The 22,370-nt window shown below is 38.5% G+C and overlaps 1 protein-coding gene across 3 annotated transcripts in view; it reads right to left on the bottom strand.

Moving 5' to 3' along the window:
* The window catches only part of Vps13a (vacuolar protein sorting 13 homolog A), a 237,897-nt gene extending 226,806 nt beyond the window's left edge, over positions 1–11,091 (bottom strand). For all 3 annotated transcript variants that reach the window (XM_074052093.1, XM_074052095.1, XM_074052094.1), the window contains exon 1: positions 10,831–11,091. In XM_074052093.1, the coding sequence (XP_073908194.1) occupies positions 10,831–10,927 (97 nt within the window). In that variant the 5' untranslated portion in view covers positions 10,928–11,091. The remainder of the gene's footprint in view (positions 1–10,830) is intronic.
* Positions 11,092–22,370: the final 11,279 nt, after the last annotated feature.

Here is a 22,370-nt window from a genome sequence, read left to right as displayed (position 1 = left end):
AGAAAATCCTACACACATTCTTGAAGGAAAAAAAAAATTATTCTTACAAAGCAGGAATAGAGGTTGCATGATTTTAAAAATATCAGTATAGAGAGTGCCTCAGGAGATGAGGGAGGAATTGATTGGGAAGGATCAGGAAGGATTTTTCTGGGATGACAGTCACATTCTATATCTTGATAGGGATCAACAAGAGTATGCATTTGTCAAAAAACAAAGTGGACATCCAAGATGGTGGATCAGAGGTGACTAGCAACTGGTCTCTTCCTCATAAGATAGAATCAGTAAACTGGAAAGCAATGGCTTATTGAGATGGGTGACTATGGCAGAATGCTCAGGTTCAATAATGAAGAGGAAGAGATGAGAAAAACCTAGAGAGACAGTGGGACAGGGATAGTGGAACAGTGGGTGAAAGAGAGTACCACAGAACCACTCATGTGGCAGTGGGCAGGGAAGAAGAGAGCCCCAGAGTGTGCTACAAGCACAGGATTGCACCCTACATAAATACAATCTGATCAGACAAAACACCTGGGGAATTGCATAACAAAGTGACTCTGAGGACACTATTCTCACAGTGCTATAAATAGGAAGTCATCTGGAGAAAGTCTTGTCTGAACTTACTGCTCTGGGAGTCAAAGGCACCTGCATTTTCTTATCTCCAGTTCCTAGCAACAATATTAACACCCTGATCCAGTGGGCAACTACCCTTAGAGTCAGTATGCTCTTTGAGGGTTGGGGGGAGTCCACTGAGAATTCTATACAGTAGTAACCTGGACTGCAATTTGTAAAGGAATAGAGGATGCCTTCCCCTTTAAAACTAGCAGTTAGGATCCAGCTGTAGGGGTCCCAGAAGCAAGCAGTCACATGTGATTTCTCAAGGGAGTTAAGTTTCAGAACCAGTGGGCAATGGATTACATGGGGCCATCTCAGCACATATACTACATCTCTTGTCCTCAAAGTGCCCAGCAGAAAAGGTACTGGACTCAATGACATACTACAGTGCCAGGCATCAAACCTACGTTTGGAGTATGCACTGCAAAGGAAACCTGCTAGCTTATAAACATACTCCAATGTCCTTGTCTGCCTGGGTTATGGAGTGCCCAGTCCAAATAACTTTAGTAAATCTTTGCCTGAGGAGCTCTGCAGCCCAATCTAAGTCACTCTGGTGGACAGGAAGCCGACAGGTATTCCAACAGGCTGCAGCCACAGACCACTACCACTGTTTCCTGGTGACCACCAAAAGAAAAGAAAGGGGGTGAATAAGCCCCAGCCTTCGTTCTCAAGTGGCACAGAAACTAAGAAGACATGAAAAAGACCTCTGCTCTGCCTAAGTTGTGAACATCCAGTCTTTCCAGCATAATCAGAAACAAAATTTAGCAGGAAGGAAATTCTTAGTTTTGTTAGTACTTTTTTGTTAATGTATTTCTTTTCCTTTTAACATTTTTTCTTTTCTCTATCAATGTTTTAACCATTTTTCCTTTTTATCCCCTTTTGTACTTTTCTGCTATGGCTCTTTTTTATTAACTTTATCCATACTAATTTTTAACTTTTTATTCTATATTTTTATTCAATTCCATTCTGCTTTTGGCATTGTGGTTATTGTTTTTAGTTTTACTTTATTTCCTTAGGAAGTTTTTTTCTGTTTATTGTTACTGTTGCTTGTTATCTTCTTTCTTATGCAAGCCCAGTACTTCAACCACAATGGATGAATGCTCTGTTGCTGAGCTACATTTCTAACCCAGCTGAGAGACACTGCACCTTACTCACCACAACTTAGTCCCACTAGAACCTTTGCAAACACTTCAATTTAAACAACAAGGGGAGACTGAAAGCCCCCAATCCTGAAAATCACCCCCACAGGAACAGAAGGCAGAAATAACACAGCAGTTGTCCCTACAAGGGACTTCAGCATAGGTCACATCATCTATGTGTACAGATGATGCATCCCGTACCTACAGCTGTCTACACCACACCTGCCTGAACTGTCAGCAGGACCCCTCTTGCAAGACTTACAGAAAAAGCAATCAGTTCTCCTACCTCTTTGACACAATACATTTTGTGTCAAAACCCACTAACCACATGAAACTACACTAAGTCCAACTGGAGCACATCCTCAAAAGAAGGTTAATTAGTAAGTCCCTAACATAAAGTAGAAGAGATAGCCATCCTAACAAATGTGCAAATCACAACACAGAAACACACAATACAGGGGGCCAGAGGGGAGAGATGACCCAAACAAATGTATACACATATGAATAAATGAATAAAAAAAAAAAGAAACACAATATAGAAAAATAGGCAAGATGATGCCTGCTTAAATTCATAACTCTCTAGCAACTGAATCCAAATATATTAAAGTAGATGAAAGTCAAATAATTCAAAAGAATAATTATTAAAAGATCAATGAATTCCAAAATATACAAATAAATACATGGATGAATTAAGGAAGACAATGAAGAATATCAATGAAATAGCAATTTCACAAAAATCTTGTGAAAGTTTAATAAACGTATCAGATTTTTTTTTAAAAACTCAGTTGAAAGTGTAACCAATAGACTAGATCAAGTGGAATAAAGAATATCAGAGCTTGCAGACTCAAAGAAAAGAAGAACATCACATATCCTCTTTGATAATGTAGACGCTAGATCTTAATAAAATAAAACAAGGGCATGAATGTGAAGCTGGGGGTTTATGGGGAGGCAGTGGGAGGGGGAGAGGAGAAAAGGATGATAAGGGAGTGAATATGATCAAAGTATATTGTATGCAGGTATGGAAACATCACAATAAAAATCCCTTATTTTGCATAATTAATAAATGCTAATTTTTTTTAAAGCCTGTAATAGCAGATAGTCAAGAGGCAGAGGTAGGAGCATTTCAGTTCACGACTGGCCTGGGCAAAAGTAAAAGATCCTACGTGAAAAGTAAACTTAAAAAAGCAAAGGCATGGTGTGGTAGCTCACACCTGTAATCCCATCTACTCAGGAGGCAAAGATCAGAAAGGTCATGGTTCAAGGTCATCTTAGGCAAAAAGTTACTGGGATCCCATATCAAACAATAAGCTGGGTGTGGTGGGCATGCACCTATAATTCCAGCTAAACTGAAGGCTATAGATAAGGAGGATCATGGTCTGAGGCTGGCCCCGGGCAAAAGTAAGACCCTACCTGAAAAATAACTAAAGCAAAAAAGGACTACAGTTGTGGTTCAAATGGTAGAACACTGGCCTAGCAAGACTGAGGTCCTGATTCAATCACCCGTACCATGGGAGGAAAAAAATAATTAGGACTTGACAACAAGGCTGATAAATTGCCACATTCAGACAGCTTATTAATAAAGAGGAAAAAATAAAAAATGAACAGAGGATATAACTTCTCTCGAACAACATCAAAAGAACAAATACACATAGCTGGAATAGACAATAGAGAAGAATTATAGGTTGAAGGCATAAGCAAAACTATTCAGTGAAATAACAGCAGAAAAGTTTCTAAATCTTAGAAAAGTTATGGTCATCCAGGTACAGGAGGTATTTAGAATCCCAAGTAGGCATGACAAGAAAAGAATCTCTTCATATTAAACTGCCAAAAGCACAGGAGAAAGAAAGAATATTAAAAGTGTCAATTCACATTTAAAGAAAAACCCATCAGAAGCTGGATGCCTGTGGCTCATACTTGTAATTCTCGCTACTTGGGAGACTGAGATCTGGGCAAATAGTTCGAAAGACCCCATCTCTAAAGATAAACAGAACAAAAATGGACTGGAGGTGTGACTGGTAGAGTGCATGCATGAAGCCCTAAATTCAAAACCCCAGTCCCACAAAAAAAAATAAATAAATCAAAATAACAAAAATTCTAAAGGCCAGGAGAGCATGGAGTGATGTATTTTAAATCCTGAAAGGAAGTACCTACTAGTGTAGATTATACCCAGAAGTTATCTTTCCAAATCAAAGAAGAAATAAAGACTTTCCAAGATAAGGAACTAAGCAACTCATGCCAGTATAATGAAAGACATATAAGTGAAAACTACATCCAAAATAAGAAGAAAAATAAACACAACAGGACAGCACAAGAAAGAATAAATCTTACTGGAAGAGTAGACAAGCAAATGAAAGTCAGGAAAGATTCAAACATTATTAGCACAGCAAAACATCAAACCTCTAAGATGAATAAGAGGGAAAGAAACAAACACAGAATATTCAAAACAACCAGAAGAACAACAGAATAACAGTAACAAGTATAAACCTTTCAATAATAACCCTGAATTATAAGATGCAGACCAGCTGATTCTTTTAAAACACCCAACAATGGGTCTATGCAGTCTGCAAGAAACTAACCACACAGGCCAAGACATACAGACTGAAAGTGAATGGATAGAAAATGGTATCCCAAGTGAACAGAATCAGAAAGAAAGCAGAAGTAACTATATTCATGTCCAACAAAATAGACTTTAGGCCAAAACGAGTTAGAAGAGACAAAGAAAATCACTACATATCGATAAAGGGAACAACATCAAGACAATATAATGATTATAAATACATATGTAGCAAATGTCAAAGTACCCAATTTTATTAAACAAAATACTTTTGGACAAAAAGTGAGAGATAGGCCTCAATACAATAATAGCACATAAACCCAATACACCACTCTCACAAATAGATAAGACACAAAGACCAAAAGAAAACAAATCAACAAAGAAATATCAGAGTTAAATTACTGATCGAATGGACTTAACAGACATGTATAGAAGGTTCCATCCAACAGCACAGAATACACATTCTTTTCATTAGCAATGGAACTTTTTCCAAAATAGATTATTAGTAGGCCATAAATCAAGTTTTAACAAAATTTTTTAAACTGAAATAATTTCTTGAATCTTAGATCAAATCAGAATGAAACTAGACATCAACAGCAAGAAAAACTAGAAATACTATACAAACACATGGGCATTGAACAACACACTTCGGAATGAAAAAGTCAGTGAAGAATAGGTAATTTAAAAATTCCTAGAATCAAATAAAAATGGAAACATAACATACTAGAACTCATAGGATACAGTAAAAGCTATACTAAGAGGTAAGTTTATAGCTAAAAGTACCTACATTTTAAAAAAATGAAACAGATCTCTCAATCTAATGATGAATCTCAAGGTTTTTGAAAAACAAGAACTAAACCCCAAATCAATAGAAATAAAAAATAATAGAGAGGAGAAATGAATGAAATAGACACTAAACAAAATACAAAGTATGGATCCAACAAAAAGTTGGCACTCTTTGAAAACATAAACAAATTAACAAACTAAAAGAGAGAAAACCCAAATTAATAAAATTAGAGATGAAAAGGGGGATATTACAACAGATTCCACTAAAATTAACAGAACCATTAGGAATTATTTTGAAAAACCTACCAAATAAACTGGAAAATCTAGAAGAAAAGACAAATTTCTGGACACATATGACCTATCAAAATTGAACAAAGAACTGGGCACAGGTGGCTCATGCATATAATCATAGCTACTTAGGAGGCAGAGATAAAAGATGGAGGATCAAAATCAGCCCAGGGAAATAGTTCAGGACACCCTATCTTGAAAATACCCATCACAAAAAAAGGGACTGGCAGAGTAGCTCAAGTGCTAGAGCATCTGCTTAGCAAGCATGAGGCCCTGAATTCAAATTCTGACATCACAAAAAAAAAAAAACCTGAACAAAAAGGATATAAGAAACCTAAATAGATTAGTAACAAAAATGAGACTGAAGCCATAAATTAAAAAGCCTTACAAGAAAGAGAAGCCCAGGACCAGACAGTTCACTGTTAAACTTTACCAGACTTTTAAAGAACTAACCCAATGCTCAAACTATACCGTAAAATACATGTAGTAGAATCTACATAGTGAGCGCATGGATGTAGGCTGTGAAATCTTGCAACACTGATGTATACTTGAATTTTTAAAAACTTTAGAAAGTGAAAATAATATTTAAGGAATTAGAATTGGTAATTATCCCCAGACTATAAGAATCATTTGTTTGGCCCCCAAGGAAATCCCTATCACAGAAGAATGAGTGCTTAAAATCAGGAATCTTGTCTTGATTGAAGAATGCAGTAAGTAACCACTGAACTTAAGACTCTAAAACAGAAGACTGTCATCTCAGAAACAAGAATACGTATGTTAGCTAAAAAACAAGATCTTCTGAGCTTTTAATGTTACATAAAGATGTCAGGCGTAACAAAGTAAATTACAAATTTGTCCAAGTGGTATAATTTTAGAGAAAACAAAAGTTAGAGGTGCAAACTAAAGAAAGGGCAAAGTGTTACAAAAAAAAGTGATAATTCTCTCATACAAGCAACATTTACTGTTCTGAAATTCTAATACTTTTGGCCCTACTATTCTCTTAAATTGTATCTAGTTGTTCAATCTCCAGTGTCATTTATTTGCAGAAAAAAAAAAAATGGGGGGGGGAACCACAGACAGGCACACACAACACACTGGGGGTGGTGGCATACAACTGTTATTCCAGTTACTAGCGAGGCTGAGATCAGGAGACTGGCAGTTCAAAACCAGCCCAGGCAAAAAGTTGGTGAGACCTCCTCAACAAACAAGCTGGGCATAGTTGTGTATACTCGCAATCCTGGCTAAACAGGAGGTCGAGGATTGAAATGTGGGGCCAGCCCAGTCAAACACATAAGACCCTATTTGAAAAGTTAAAGTAAAAAGGGCTAGAGGTGGCTGGTGGAGTGACTCAAGTGGTAGAGTGCCTGCTTAGCAAATATAGACACTGAGTTCAAACTCCAGTCCTGGAAAGAAAAGGGGCTAGGGGCGTGGTTCAAATGGGAGAGAGCCTGAACAAGAAGCCCGGAATTCAAATCCCAGTACAAAGGGAAAAAAAGAAAAGAAAGACTCTGGGATTTTGGTCCCTTTACTTCAAACAAATTATAATTTCTGAGGTATTCATAAACCTATATTCATAATAAGCACCTATGCTAATTCTGACATGGCCTTGCTCTTGAAGGAAATATGTAAAATGATATTTACTTTCAAGGATTCTATGATGAATCTGGAAATATTACCATTCCCTAACAAGATGATACATGGGAATGGAGAGAAATGTAAATAGACACGTATAAAAAATAAACTTTACCAACCTCAAAATTTGCTAAGAGCACATGGGGTAAAGCTCAATTCCTTTCTTCCCCACCACAAAACAGATGTTTCCAACAATTTTTTACTGTATTTGGCCCAGTATTATAGCACTCATGCACTACATTGTAATTAAACAGATTTTTGGAAATTCCTCATTCACGTATAACAATGTTTCTAAGGTAAAATGGGTTCTGGTTTGTAAAAAAACATTACAGAAACAAACTTTGGGGAGAGTAAAGGTAAAACTACAAAACTTCTAAAGAAAGGGGGTGGGGACAGGTGATGGGGTGATGTAATCAATGTACAATATAAGCCAAATCGGAATTTTCATTATGAATTCCTTCCTGTACAATGAATATATAGTAATAAAAATTTTAAAAAAGACTTGTAAAGAAAACCAGAGCATCTTTTTTTAACATTGCCAAGATTTTGCAAATATAACACCAAAAGCATGACTCATCTAAGAAGTTTTTGGTAAACTGAGATTAAAATGTTTGCTCTGCAAAGGACAGACCAGGAAGACTAGAAGAAATTATTCTCAAATCACTTACCTGACAAAGGACTTAAATTCACAAAACTCTCAACATTCAACAATAAGAAAACAAACACCTTAGAAAAGAATTTGGCAGTTTCTCAAAAGGCTAACCAGTGTCAGCATATGTTTGTTATAGCCATTCCACTCTTAGGTATACACCAAAGAGAATTTAAAATATGTCCATTAAAGAACTTGTGCATGAATGTTCATAATGGCATTATCAAAAATATCCAAAATGTGGAAATAAATATCCACCAACTTGATTACATAAACAAAATGTGACTTATCCACACATTAGTATTCACTCCATTCTTCGATATGGAGAATCCTGAAAATATAATCTTAAATTAAGTAAGCAGAAACAAAAGGCTGCACATTGTATTATTCCATTTAAATTAAATATCCAAAACCAGCAAATCCATAAAGACATAGTAGACTATTTGCTGCCAGAGGCAGGGTGGGCATGAGTGGGAAAGCATAGTGAATAACTACTAAGGGGCATGAGGTTTAATTTCAGGGTGTCTGTATGTTCTGGAATTACGGCAATGATTGCACAATTTTTTATACTATACTAAACACTGGATTGTACATTTTTAAAGGAAGGGTTTTATAAAATGTAAGTTAAATCTCAATAGAAAAACAAAAGACTCAATTTAAAATAAGCAAAAGATTTGGACACTTCCTAACAGAAATAAACAGCAAAGATCATGTAAAGGTATTTAACAGCATTAATCACTGATGAAATGCAAATTAAAGCCACGATGAATTAGAATGGCTAAAAAAAAATTTTATGAAAATACCAAGTGCTGGTGAGAATGTAGTGTAATTATATCCTGGTACAATATGGTTAAAGTGCAAACTAGTACACCCACTTCTAGCTACCAAAGAGACAGAGATCTGGAGGATGGAGCTTCAAAGCCAGCCCAGATAAGTTGTGTGTGTACCCAACACAAAAAAAGGGCTGGTGGAAGTGGCTCAAGTGACAGAGTGCCTGCATAGCAAGTGTAAGACCCTGACTTCAAACCCCAGTACCACCAAAAAAAAAAAAAGGTGTATTTAGCTCAATTTTAGAGGCTGAAAGTCCAAACAGCATAGTGATTAACTCTGACGGGTTTCCCCCTCCCCCCACACACATACAGCCCCCCAACTTACAGCAGATGGTACCACAAGGGCACAAGCACATGAAAGAGAGATCACACAGGGAGATGGAACCCAGAGTGAGGAACCACTAACAACTTCCCACTAGGCCCTACCCATACAAGATACCAGCATCTGTTACCATCACTACATGCGGACCAAACTTCCAACATTTGATCATTTGCGGGACGCATTCAAACCACAGCGCATCATTTTTCATAAAGTTATGTATTCATGTACCATATGACCCACAATATCACTCTTATTATTCAAGAGAAATACAATTTATGTTCATACCAAAACCTTCAAATGGATGCTTTATTCCTGTCAAAAGATCCCCTACCTGGTAAATGGACACATATTTATAGTACATCCATAAAATGAAACAGTACTCAAAAGTACAGGAATGAAATACTGATGCATACAATACATGAATGACTCAACTACATTTTGTTAAGAAGTCACACGTAAAAAGCTACAAACCATCGGCATTCTGAAAAGGCAAAATGGCGGAGATGGAAGCAGATCAGTGACAGGAGATGATGTGAGTCACCTACAAAGGAGCAAGGGAATTTTTGGGGGGAGGATGGGGGTTGAACGACGACTGTGATAGTGAATACGTGCCTTTTATACACTACAAGAGTGAATTTTACTTTATCTACACAAACCTCCACCTTAAATGTAGAAGCATGGGCTGGTGAAATGGCTCAAGCGGTAGAGTGCCTACCTAGCAAGGATGAGGCCCTGATTTCAAATCCCAGTACCACCAAAATAAAATAATAAAAAGCCTCAAATGTAAAAGCAACATTTCACTAAGATCAAATCACAGCTCAGGTATTTGAAGGCTTCTGAGATATATATAGATAGGTTTTACTATTTTCACTTTGCAGCTGAAAAGCAACAACTGCACTTTTCTAGTACTAGTCAGAGACCGTGCTAGCACTCCGTCCATATTTTTATACACTGTATCATGATACTGGGTAACAACAGTAGGTACAAAAGGCTTTTCAGATCAAACTAAATTACTTGCTTACATTATTTCAAAAACAAAAAGACTTAAGATAAACAAATATTTTAGAAGGCTGAAAGTGTGTGCACATCCAAGAATAAAGTAAAATAAATACAAAGAGAGATAACGAGATAGATAGATACATTATTCACACAAATAAAAAGCCCTAACTTTGGCCTAAGTCATTCAGCCTAAAAAGGACTCTAATTTCTAATGGGCGCTTAAAATAAATAAAGGTATAATACCAAACAGATGGCAGCACTAAAAATAAGGTTCTAAATTAAGGTAAGGCACCACAGTAAAGGGACACAAGTACAGCTTCGGTCCTTCGCTACCTAAGCAGTGTAGTGTCAAGTCCATCCCTGAGGTTTACAGGTCTCAGATGCTGCATGCCCATCTAGTTTCTGCTTTTCTTTTTTTCTTTCCTAACTGATTAAGCCCACAAAACCCTAAAGCCTTGCACATGGCCCACATGTCTCCTGGGTCCGGTGTGAGCTGACCACACCCAGGCCACCTGTGAGTTATTCTGCACAGGCGTTTCCTTTTCGTTATCAGCGCAGCTCAGGCCCCCATGGGGGGGGAGCCAGCCCAAGTCCAGGTTCAGTGGCCGGAAGGAGAGGCCATAAAGTGAGGCCGGGAAGGAAGCAGAGGGCGTCTCAGGGCCCGGCGAGACACGTGCGAGGGAGCGTGCGATACTCCGCGGGGTCCCCTGAACCCTAGTCACAACCCACGGAGGGAGAACCAAAGCCCCGGGCAGGTCACGGGTTCCCGTGGCCCACACCGCACAAGCCCGACGGTGCCGGGGGCGAACTTGAACTCCGGACGCACGGAGCCCACTGCGGGCGCCCTCAGCCCGCACTCGCGACCCTCCTCGCCTCCCCCAAAACCAAACTCGCGGGCGGAGGCCGGGTTTACGTAACTTGACTGGAGGCGGCAGGTGGCAGCGCCCGGCTCGCCCGAAGCCCGGAGAAGTCAAAGCCCGGATCAGAACAGCGAGGCTGAGGGGCGGCGGCGGCCTCGTTACCTTGCCAGATGCCGAGAGAGAGCTGGGACGTGTCCAGGTCCACCACATAGTCCCCCAAGAACCGGTTCAACACGTCCACGACCAGTGACTCGAACATTGTTTCTCCTCAGCCGCGGAGGGCACAGCGGCCACCCCTCTCCGCCCCCTCCTCGAGGCAGCTCGGTTCACCCGCTTCAGGGCGGCTCCGGCTGCGGCACCACTGCGTGCCCGACGCCCAGCCCCAGCGCGAGCTCAGCGAGGGCGAAGGGGGCCGCTCGAACCGCGCGTGCGCAGCTCAGGCTGCAGCTTGGGGGCGGGGCCGCCGCAGACCCGGCGCACCGCCCCGAGAAGGAGAAAGGACGGCTGCGCGGCCGCCAGTCTGGCGCGTGCCCTTTGCGGGAGGGGCCCTGAACCTCCCCGTCGGCCCCACCCCCTCCCCGTCGCCTAGCAACGAGACGTAAGTCACTGGCTGCGAACTTTTTCGGCCCCGCCTCCACCTGCCAGAGCAGACGAGGCGGGGGCGAGGCGCAGAAGGTCCGATGGGAAACGCCTCTTCCCCGCTCGAGGAAGAGATGGCCCGCAGCTCCAAGCGTTTGAAAGTACTGTCCCTAAGTAAGATGTGGGAGTATTCCAGCCCCTCAGCTGTTAGGCCCGAGGCTTCATGGAGGGGTGTCCCAGAGAGCATCCCCCATTATTACAGGTTAGGACGGTCCGGCCAGCCTGGGTGTAGGGACGCTTGTAACTGCTCCTCCCAGTCCTCCCGCTCCTGGCATGGACGCGCCCCTGGCTGTTGGGATGCCTTAACTTCCCCAGCTGCAAACGGATGTGAGGGGCTGATCTAGATAGAGCAAGACCCCTTCCGGGCAACCTTCTTTTTGGATAAGTCACTTACGAGGAGCCGCCTGTCGTTCCAAAGAGTGACACGTTTCCCTGAAAATTACAAAGTTAGAGAGCCGGTCCAGAAACTGCTGAGCGCCCCCCAGGGAATCCTGGGAGGCTAGACTCTCACCTTGAGCCTTTACAGTTTCTGACCTAAAATTTAAAAAATAAATTAAAAAAAAATTAGAGCTCTTTCACAGCTCCACCCGCTTGGGTTTATATAAAAATAATCCTAAAGGCCTGAGGTCATGGAGACAGTAGATGTGTGACTTAGAGAATTGTGATTAATCATCTCAAGGATTTTAGACGCAGGAGTACTTCAAACTTTTTCTCCTTGCATGAAATAATAATGATGATGTCTGCTATTTCCTGTATCATTTTACTACATTTTGTGCATAGTCACCAGGTTTTTCAAACCTGTTTTCAAACCATAAACCAAGTTTTATGGTTTGCCTCTGCAAATAAAATGCTTGGCAAAAAAAATGTAAAATTTTATTTTACATGAAGTCATAATTATTTTCATATAATTTTGTTTTTGAGGCCTTCGTGAGCTTTCACAAAGAGACATCAACTTCTCTGTCTTAAAGATAATGAAACTGAGATGTTAGGAGGAAAGTCACACAGAACTGAATCCAGCCCTTCCTGACTCACTACCACTCCACCAGCTTCTTTTGCATTTGGCTAACATTAGAAATCTACCTCAGAATACCTCTATAAAGAAATTAATAGAGATTAAAATGCTAGGAAATGATAGAGTCCTACATAATAAGGTATTTTGTTATTGTACTTTTAATAAGTAGCCTAATGTATAGTAACTACAAAATTCCGCTGTTGTATCTAGTACCATAAATTTAAAGTTACAAAACCTTCCAGAACTCACTCCAAAAATACATTTTAAGTATCTTGAAAATACTTCATATTACTTATCTACAATGCAGGAGAATCCTGAGAAATTAAAGGAGGAGGAGGGTGCTGGTGAAAAGCTAGAAGTATGAGCATTTAATTGCTAAACAGCCATTAAAAAGGTCAGAGAATAATAAGCATATGGTAACTGAATCCTTATCTAATGTTAGGTGGTAAATCCTGAATATATGTCTCTTAATTACTAAAACATACTATTTTGTATTCAGTTATTGTTTTACTTAGTTCACCTGAGGAAGTTGGTAAGCAAAACTATGTCATCATGTAGAAGATAGGTACATGCATTACACCGAATTTCTGTTCAACCTTGAAAATTAAGCCCAAGGACTACTCCCCCCCAAAAAAAAGTTGAAAAGGTTCATATTTGGTAATATATCAGTGTAAATTGCTCTTTCTCTAGATCATAATTAAAATACTATATTTTATTTTTTGATCAATTGATGAAATGGGGGCAAAAAACATTCAGATAACCCAAACTGCAGTATCATCCAACTTGCAATAAATGTCTCATTATTGCAGATAAAATTTGCTGTTTTGTGCTCACTTTGCATGGCATAGTTTCCATCTATGAAGTTTGTGCTTGCTTGTAGTGATCTTGGACTTGACTTTTTTCCCTCAAAATATTAGTTCCTTTATCCACAAGTGAATGTCAGTGGTGTACTGCTTGTCCTTATCATTCCCCATTGAAGGTCAAATAGCAGACTTAGACTATAACAGCCATCTTTACAGAGTTACTGACCTAAAATTAAAGGTTCTATAGGGCCTTCTTGGAGGAAATGGACATTTTAGTTAATGGAAAAATAGGAACAATAAAAAGTTACTTGGATTAATGTGCTCCAATATTTAAAAGAAAAAAAATTTTGTTGGGAGAGGAAGAAAAGGTGAGAACCTCATATGAACCTTACTAGGGCAGTAGAGATAGAAATGTAAATCAACACAATCTTTCTAAAAGGCAGTTTGTAAACATCTACAAACACATAATGTACTTATATACACACACATATATATAGTTATATACTTATCAGTGTATAAACATATACACACATATATATACATATGTATGACTTTTGAATTAGCAAAAATCTAGAGATTAAGTCCAAGAAAATAACTATAAAAATCCCAAAAGGTATTCCCACAAGAATATTTATTAAAGCTTTATCAAATTGGTACCAAACAAACATTTACTAATAGGGAAGCTAGTTAAGTAAACTCATGCATACCCATAATGGGTTATCATGTAGACATTAAAAGGATAATTAAGATCTATGTTAATATGGAAAGATGTCAATAACATCTGCTTGTGAGAAACAAGGTACAGAATGACACCACAAGTTATGGACGTGTTTTTAAGTGTACAGAGAATATATGTTCAGAAAATACAGAAAGAAATTTACAAGTATACTCACCAAATGTTAACAGTAGTTCTCTCTAGATGGTGGGACTCTTGGTAGTGTATATTTTCTTCATTCTTTGAAGTTTAATTTTTTTTTACAGGAGAATGTACTAATTTGTTCCTCTAAAACTGGTGAATAGGAATGTTACAGAAATGTTATTGGGATCAACTATACATGCATATGGAAGGATTTCTCTCCATAGTATTAGAGCGAACTGAAATTTGGAACCATAATCGTAACCTTGTTGGAGAATTGATAAAGACACGAGCAGGCTTTATTTCTCAGAGTTGCAGATGGCGACTAAGCAGGTTTGACATCATTTTCCACTGGAGAAATGAAAATTGAAGCTGCAATGAAAGAATATCTGCCCATATTTAACCTATCAGAATGGTTTAAAGTATACTGATAATAGTAGCAAGTGCTGGTGACATTGTGGAGACTGAATTGTTTGTGTGCTGGAGATGAGAATGTAAAATGATGTAGCCACTTTCTACAAAAGCTAAGAGTATGTTTACCATACGAATCAGCAGTTATACTTCTAGACATCTATCCCAAAGAAATGAAAACTTATGTTCACACAAAAACCTGTATGTGAATATTTATAGCAGCATAATTTATAATAGCCAAAGCCAAAAACAACCCAGTTTTATTCAACTGATGAATGGCTAAACAAAGTGTAGTATATCCATACTATGGAATAGTACTCAGCAGTAAAAAGGAATGAACTACCAATACATGCAACAACTCAGATGGATTTTCTGTGAGAATTATGCTGCATGAAAACTGTATGATTCCATTTATAAAAGTCTTTTTTGTTTTGTGGTTTTGTATTTTGAGACAGAATCTAACTATGTAGCCCAAGCTATAGTCAAATTCTAAATCCCCTACTTCAGCCTCTCAAGTACTGAGATTACAAGCATGTACCACCATACCCAACTTGCATTTATAAGACATTCTTAAAATGAGGCAGGGGTTGGGGCCCAATGTTAGAGTGCTTGCCTATCACACACAAGGCCCTTGGTCTAATCCTTAGCACTGCAAAAAATAGCAATAATAAATTATAATAACTAAATAACAGTAATAAATTAAATGGAGACCAGGTTAATGATTGCCAAAAGTTAGGTTTGAACAGAATGGATAGATGTGGCCACAAATGAGTAAAAGAAAGGTGTCATGTCTTTGTGGTATACTTACAAATCTTGATTGCAGTAGTGGGACACAAAATTACATAGAACTACAACACATACTGACATACATATAAAACTGATGAAATCTGAATAAGTACCATGTATGTTACAGGTGTCCTTATTTCTTGTTTTTTGTTTTGTTTTGTTTTGTTTTGTTTTTTTGGTGGTACCAGGGTTTGAACTCAAGGCCTCAACACTTGCTAGACAGACACTCTACCACTTAAGCCACTCCACCAGCCCTGTTTCCTCGTTTTGATACTGCATTACAAGTATTTGAAGACACTACCATTGGGAGAAACTGGGTGAAGTGTACATTAACAACATACATGTTCCATGTATAATTTTTTGCAACTTCCTGTGAATCTATGATTATTTTTAAATAATTCTTCAAAAGGTCTGCTAACTTGAGGTCAACTAGGAGGTACCACAGAAAATGAGATGAGCCTGGGAGTTAAGAGATTCCACAGAAGCTTTAATATCCTTGCTCAGGGTATTTGGTAAATGTTAGGAAGTAAAAGTATCTGAATGTGTATTAAAATATTGATTACTTTGTGGTCCACACCACAATACTTGAAAGAGAAATATAAATAAGGGAATTTTAAGCACTTTCCTCTGGGTTTAAATATCTAAAATGATTGGCCTCTTCTCAGATAAAAATGGTCCCAAATGTGGATGCCCGTCATTATTTGTCAATCTCAGATTTTTATAAGGTTAATTTTACAGGCTGATTCCTTGTCATTCAGTTTGGTGTCAAAATGTCATCTGGTCAGAGAGTACTTCCTGGACTTTTCAGCCTCAAGTCACACTTCATCACATCGCTTTAGTAGCACCTGAATCTACCTTCCATTTTCTCCAGCACTTGCAGAATCAGTTTCATCATGCCATCTCAAAAACATCAGAACCAATCTCATCATTCCCCATCCTCAGAACTCAGACAAAAACAGAGACCAGCCAAGCAATCTACATATGTAGAAATCTACATGTTAGCTGGAGGGGTCCTCTTCTGAGTGTTCAACTCTGTCCCTGTGCTCACTCAATCCTTGAGGTTGTATGCTCTTCCTTGATGCCTTAGACACACTTTTGCCCCTTTTACTACTTAATTTTGTATGTAGTTAACAATTCTGTAAATACCTACTGCTATGAGGAGGGGTCTCTGCCAAGGATGCTTCAGTGAGAAGTGAAGGGTGCAGAAAATAGGCCACACACATAGCACATAGGTGCTGAGAGAGTGTTCCTAATTGTCCTGTGGCACAGGAGTCTGGTGTTACATGGCTCCTTATATTCTGAATCCATGGATAAAACTGACTTTCCTTGTTCATTCAGTCCAGTCATCCTTTCCATTTGTGAGTCAATCTTGGTTTAGAGAGGATTCGAGCTATCTCCCAGAAATCAGCTGATTTGAACTTTGTAATATTGACCAAAATCTCAATTTCCATTCTCTGTTCTCTTTCCTTCCTTTGTGAATCACTGGAGTCTGTGTGACCCTGTGTGTGATGCTGCTTTTGATAAGACGCCCTCCAAAGGCCCAACCACCAACTCACTATGTAGCCCAAGCTGGCTTCAAACCCAAGATCCTCCTGTATCAGCCTCCTCAGGGTGTTGGGATTAAAGGTGTATACCACCATTCCCAGCTGTCAAAGTGCAGTTCCAAACTCTGCCTTGCCTAGCCTATGCAACCTATCTGTTAATGCAACTGAAACATACAGGTAGGAAGCACTGACCAGGATGGAATGGGGTAGGAAAGTCCCAGAGTTAAAGAGCAGCCAGAAAGCCATTGTTGAGATATAGGTGGGAAGTAATTATGCATCTCAACCAGGCCATAGCAATCGAAATGACTAGAAAGCCATAGATGTGATGGAAGTCATAAAAGTGGGATTTACCAACCTTGGAGACTAATTAACTACGGTGGATGAAGTAAGTAAAATAATTCCAGGATGGTATTATTCATAGCAACAGGAATGAGAAAACAAGGCACTAGTTTTATAGAGAGTGATAAGGAGCTCAGTTTTAAGTAGGTTCCATGAGATTTGAAATTTAACCAGAAATATCCAGGATAAAGAATAATTTAAAATTCAGGAGGAAAGTCTAGTGGTAGTTAGAAATTAAAGAATGGCATTCCAGTGAGAGTCCTCCACAGAAGTAATCAGCAATACTCAATGTGTGGATGACACTTTGGAGTAAAGAACTGGGAGAAAGAAAAGCAGAATAAAGGCTGAATGGTGGAGAAGCACTCAATTAGGGAGGAGCCAAATGAACACGACAAGAGAGGAAAAGACAGAATACCCGGGATAGAGAGACAGAAATCCAAGAAGGATTTATGGGAGGAAGAGGTGGTCAGCAATATCAAAATGGTAGGAATATCGAGCAAGATGAAAATTCTGAAAACCAAAGTGAATTTAGACATTATTGAATGCAAGCATGTTTTATGATCTATTTAAGAGATGTTGCTGTGGTTTGAATGTGTTCACTAAAGTTGATGTGCTGAAATTCAATTCCCAAACTCGTGTTAATGGAATTTTGAAGCAGGGCCTTTGGGAAGTAATTAGGATTAGATGAGATTATGAGACATTATGAGGCTTTAGACCTGAAGAAGAGAGACTTAGCTAGCACACTTGTTCTTTCGTGCCATTTCATGCCCTTGACCCTGTTCTGTTACAGCAAGAAAGCCCTCACCAAATACTCATCCCATGCCTTCTGGCTGAACAACCTCTATTATTTATAAATCATCAGTCTATGGTATTCAGTTCTATCAAGAGGAAAGATGTCTAACAAAAGTTATTATCTCATGGATTTGGTAGGTTTTGATAACACAAAGGGATTTTAGTAAATTTGAGCCCCGTGTTTGCCAGCAGTATACTTTTATTTACAAAACTAAGTTCATGTCAAAACTTATACTTAAATGCACACAGCTTCCTCAATATCTTAATATTCAGATATTCATTGTTAGTAGAGGTTCATTAACACAATACCTTTCTAATATTTTTGCAGTAAACTCTTCTTTTTCTAGTATATGCTTTTATGATCACAATATGACATTATTCCTTGTAAGAATCTTAATTCATCCATAAGTAAATCGAACACTCACTTCTAAATATTTTCTGACTACTTAACCACAGTTTATGTCTTAGCATTCTTTATTTAACAGCTACTTGCCAGGAAATAAACCAGTCTATAAAGAAATGTTTAAAAAACTGAATTTAAAACTGTTTTCTAAGTTTATGCACCTCTGTAAATCTTGATAAGACATACTATTTCTGAATGTGGGATTAAGAGAAAACAATATAGGTCTTATCCCCAGTCTGTATGCTCATGCACACACTCAGATGTACTGTAGAAGGTATAAAATCATCCAATACCTTAATAAATAATATTTTCTATGTCATATGAAGATAGCCTTTGTTTTTTTACAAGGAGAAATCACATTCACTGTTAGAGATAAAGGATATATTTATAATTATGAAAAAAGGCTACAGATGTATTTGTGGTTCATATACTCTAGTAGCGTGCTTTTATTTGAATTATTTAGCTCAACAATCACTTGTTAAGTAAAACCTTCTAATATCTAAAATGTTTCTGTTGTTCATATTTTATAAAACATTATTTCCCAAAGAACACATACGTAATGTCCCCAGAATCATTTCCTTGAAAGTGTTTTTCCACTGCTAAAAAAATAGTTTATATCAATTAACTATCACATTTATACTGTTCTTAGATTATACATTCTGCCTTTTCTAGCCAAGGAAATTCTAAGTCAGCTGCACTAAGTTGGTTTCGTTAACATGAAATTAGCTGAGTCAGGCATCAGCTACAGATTCAAACTGCTTCAGTTCTAACCTCCAGGAAACTAAAAGAGCACCATCTAGTGGAGCTATGTACGTGAAATCCTTCCAAATCGATAATCACCAATATTTTAAAACTTTTTTATCAGCATATATTAGTTGTACAGAGGAGGTTCATTATGACATTTCCATATATGCTTACAATGTACCTTGGCTAGATTTACCCCCTCCATCATTCTCCCTCATCCCATTCCCCACCTTAAACAATTTCAACAGGTTTCATTGTTCTGTTTTCATACAAATACATAAAGTGCACCAACCATATTCACCATTTCTGTTCACCCTCCCTGCTCGCACTAGTACCTTCCCCCTAACAAGACCTGTTTTATATTCCCGTCCTTCATTTTTTAAGTGTATATCCTTTATTCAAGGCTTTGGCTGCGGTATTTCACACATGACCATGTTATACTTTAATTGTATTAAACATCCTCTATTACTCTCTCTTTCCCTATCCCCCCACCCTCCTAGTACTCAATAGCTTTCCGTGCTTTTCATTACACCACGTTCATGCAATGATACAGTTCATTTGAGTATTATTCTCTATCCTCTTTTCCTCACTAATTTTTAAGACAAACTTTCTTTTTAAATGATAGTGATTGTAAATTAATTCTTATATATTTTATAAAATAAATCCTAAGTGTTCTTTTAACGAAACTTCAGGTAAATTAAAAATTAGTCATGTATTATATGACTATAGCATTTTAAACGATATTTTTACTACCGAATTGATTTCTCTCCTATTGGAGTGTTAATTACGGCATACCAAGGATTTCTTGCTTTTCATGTGGATTCATACTTTTATGGTTCTGGGTTTGAACTCAGAGTCTCATGCTTCAAGCCCTCTACCACTCGAGCCACACACCTGCCCTTTTTGCTGTAGTTATTTTTTGATAGGATCTTGCATTTTTACCCAGGCTGGCCTGGACAGCAATCCTCCTCTTTATACCTCCTGTCATCGCTGAAATGACAGGTATACCAAAGCCCAGCTTGTTGGTTGAGATGAGGTATTCCATACCTTTTTGCCTGGGCTGGCCTCAAACCTCAATCCTCCCCATCTCTGCCCCCTGAGTAGCTGGGAATTAGAGCTATGAGCCACGACACCCAGCAGATTCATACTTTTAAAAGAAAATCTTAATTGATTGGAACTTTTTGATATTGAACACAAATTTGGCTTTGTTTTTTTCCTTCAACATTGTGTTGCTAATTGACCATTTGTTAAACAAAAGTTTAATTCTATTCACTGGGTATGTAAGGCATTTGCTCTGGTCTCCGGGGATGTTCAAAACTTTAGGTATAGAATTTCTTTTTATCTTTTAGTGGCCATATCCAGTACAAACTGACTCCCCAATTACATAAAATTTGTCAATGCCTTTGGTATAAAAGACAAACATGGTGACTGACTCAGCTTGAAATACTGAATTCATCATCAGACTAGAGGCCCTACAAACAATGTGAGAAGCAAAATGAAGATGTGTGGTTGGCCAGGTGTGGTGGCACATTCCTGTAATCTGCTTGGGAGGTATAGGTAGGAGGATCAAGACTGGCCCCAAGCAAAAATGTGAAACCCTATCCAAAAAATAGCTAAAGCTGAAAAGGCTAGGGGTGTATAGGCCCAAGAAGTAGAGCACCTGCCTAGCAAGCATGAGGCCCTGAGTTCAACCCCAGCAGTGCCAAAAAAGGAAGAGATATGTGGCTTTAGTGCACTTAATAAACATATAAAAGTGATCATGGAACCACATGGCTTGATGGGAATCAAGCTGATGATTCCCAGCTGACTTCTCTTCACTATCATTTGTTTATTCTCTTATTTTAGTATTTTTAAATTTTTGTTCCTTCAAATCTCCCCCAAACGATCCTGCCTCATATTAAAGTCTCTCATATATCCTAATTGAAGAGGCTTTTCTTAGCCAGCTACCAACGTTGGCACCTGTGCTCCATCTCTACCTCTACTTCCCATTATTTTTTTCATTCTTTATTTTTTCTTACTCTAGTTTTCACAACTTCTCATAATATACATTGGTTTGTTTGTTCCTGACTCCCTCTGTATTAATTTCATCATTGGCTCCATTATTTTAACCCATTTTATGAATCTTGTTCAACTTGGCACTTGACAGTGTTCTCCCATTGTGAGTGGGGCATTCTGTCCCACCCACATTCAGTCATGTGACTAGCTCAGACCAATTGAAATACTACTAGCTGTTGCCCTACAAGCATATCTTCAAAAGCACTTGCTGTTTCCTCTTGGCCACTGCAATGAAAATATTCCTGAACTAGTCTGCTAAAGAATGAGCAAGCCCACACTCAAAAGGCCTTTCATTAAGTCATTTAATCCACCCATGAGAATGAATGCTTCATGGCCTAATTAACTCTTAATATTGTTACAATAGCAATTAAGTTTCAACATGAGACTTGGAAGGGATAAGCATCCAAACATAACAGATGGTGGGGCTGGTGGAGTGATCAAGTACATTTATTAAGTTTTTCTTTTGTGGATTATTCTTTTGGTGTCAAGTATAAGAAATCTTTTTTTTTTTGGTGGTGGTGGTGGTGGTACTGGTGTTTGAACTCAGGGCTTTACAGTTTCAAGGCAGGCAGACACCTCTTGAACCACACACCTAGCCCAAGTATAAGACATCTTTGATTAACTTCCATTCAGGGTTAAATTCTTTGCCTTGAAAATGGGCCACCACTAACTTTATTTCTAATAACATTAAGAAACAAATGAGGGGTGCTTATTCTCATTGTTTTGATGCACACATGGCCAGGAGAGTGTGCTATACCTCCATCTTCTTAAACCTTTATTAGTAATGTACAAGAATTCAAAGATAGTAACTGTATCTTTATAGCAGATTCTTAAAGTCTTTGTAGTCATCATTGAGTTTTCAAAATATTTGAAGTATCTTGAAAAATGACAAAATGAAATGAAAACAGTCATAAGGGAGGATCTGTTTTCTCCAATGCATTTACAAATGTAACCCAGATTTCTTCATTTTCCTCCCTCCTCCCTTCTTCATTTTCCCACCCTGTGGTTGTGGCCCACAGGGTATAGGTTACAACTGTAATCTCCTTGGGGACCCTTTTTGCTAACTCTGCACATTCCTAGCAACTCAGCACCTCTCCACCCCTGGTAGGATCTGGGCAGCTCAAGGTCTCTCCTCAAGTTTTGTTTTGGTTTTTTTTTTTTGTTTTATTATTCATATGTGCATACAATGCTTGGGTCATTTCTCCCCCCTGACCCCACCCCCTCCCTTACCACCCACTCTTTAATGATTTTTTGTTTGGATGACCTATCTATTGATGATAATTGGGGTGTTAAAGTCTCCCACAACCACTGTGTTGGA

Source organism: Castor canadensis, chromosome 13, assembly GCF_047511655.1.
Source record: "Castor canadensis chromosome 13, mCasCan1.hap1v2, whole genome shotgun sequence".
In the NCBI taxonomy this organism is placed as follows: Eukaryota; Metazoa; Chordata; class Mammalia; order Rodentia; family Castoridae; genus Castor; species Castor canadensis.
This window is presented reverse-complemented; position numbering and strand designations above follow the sequence as displayed.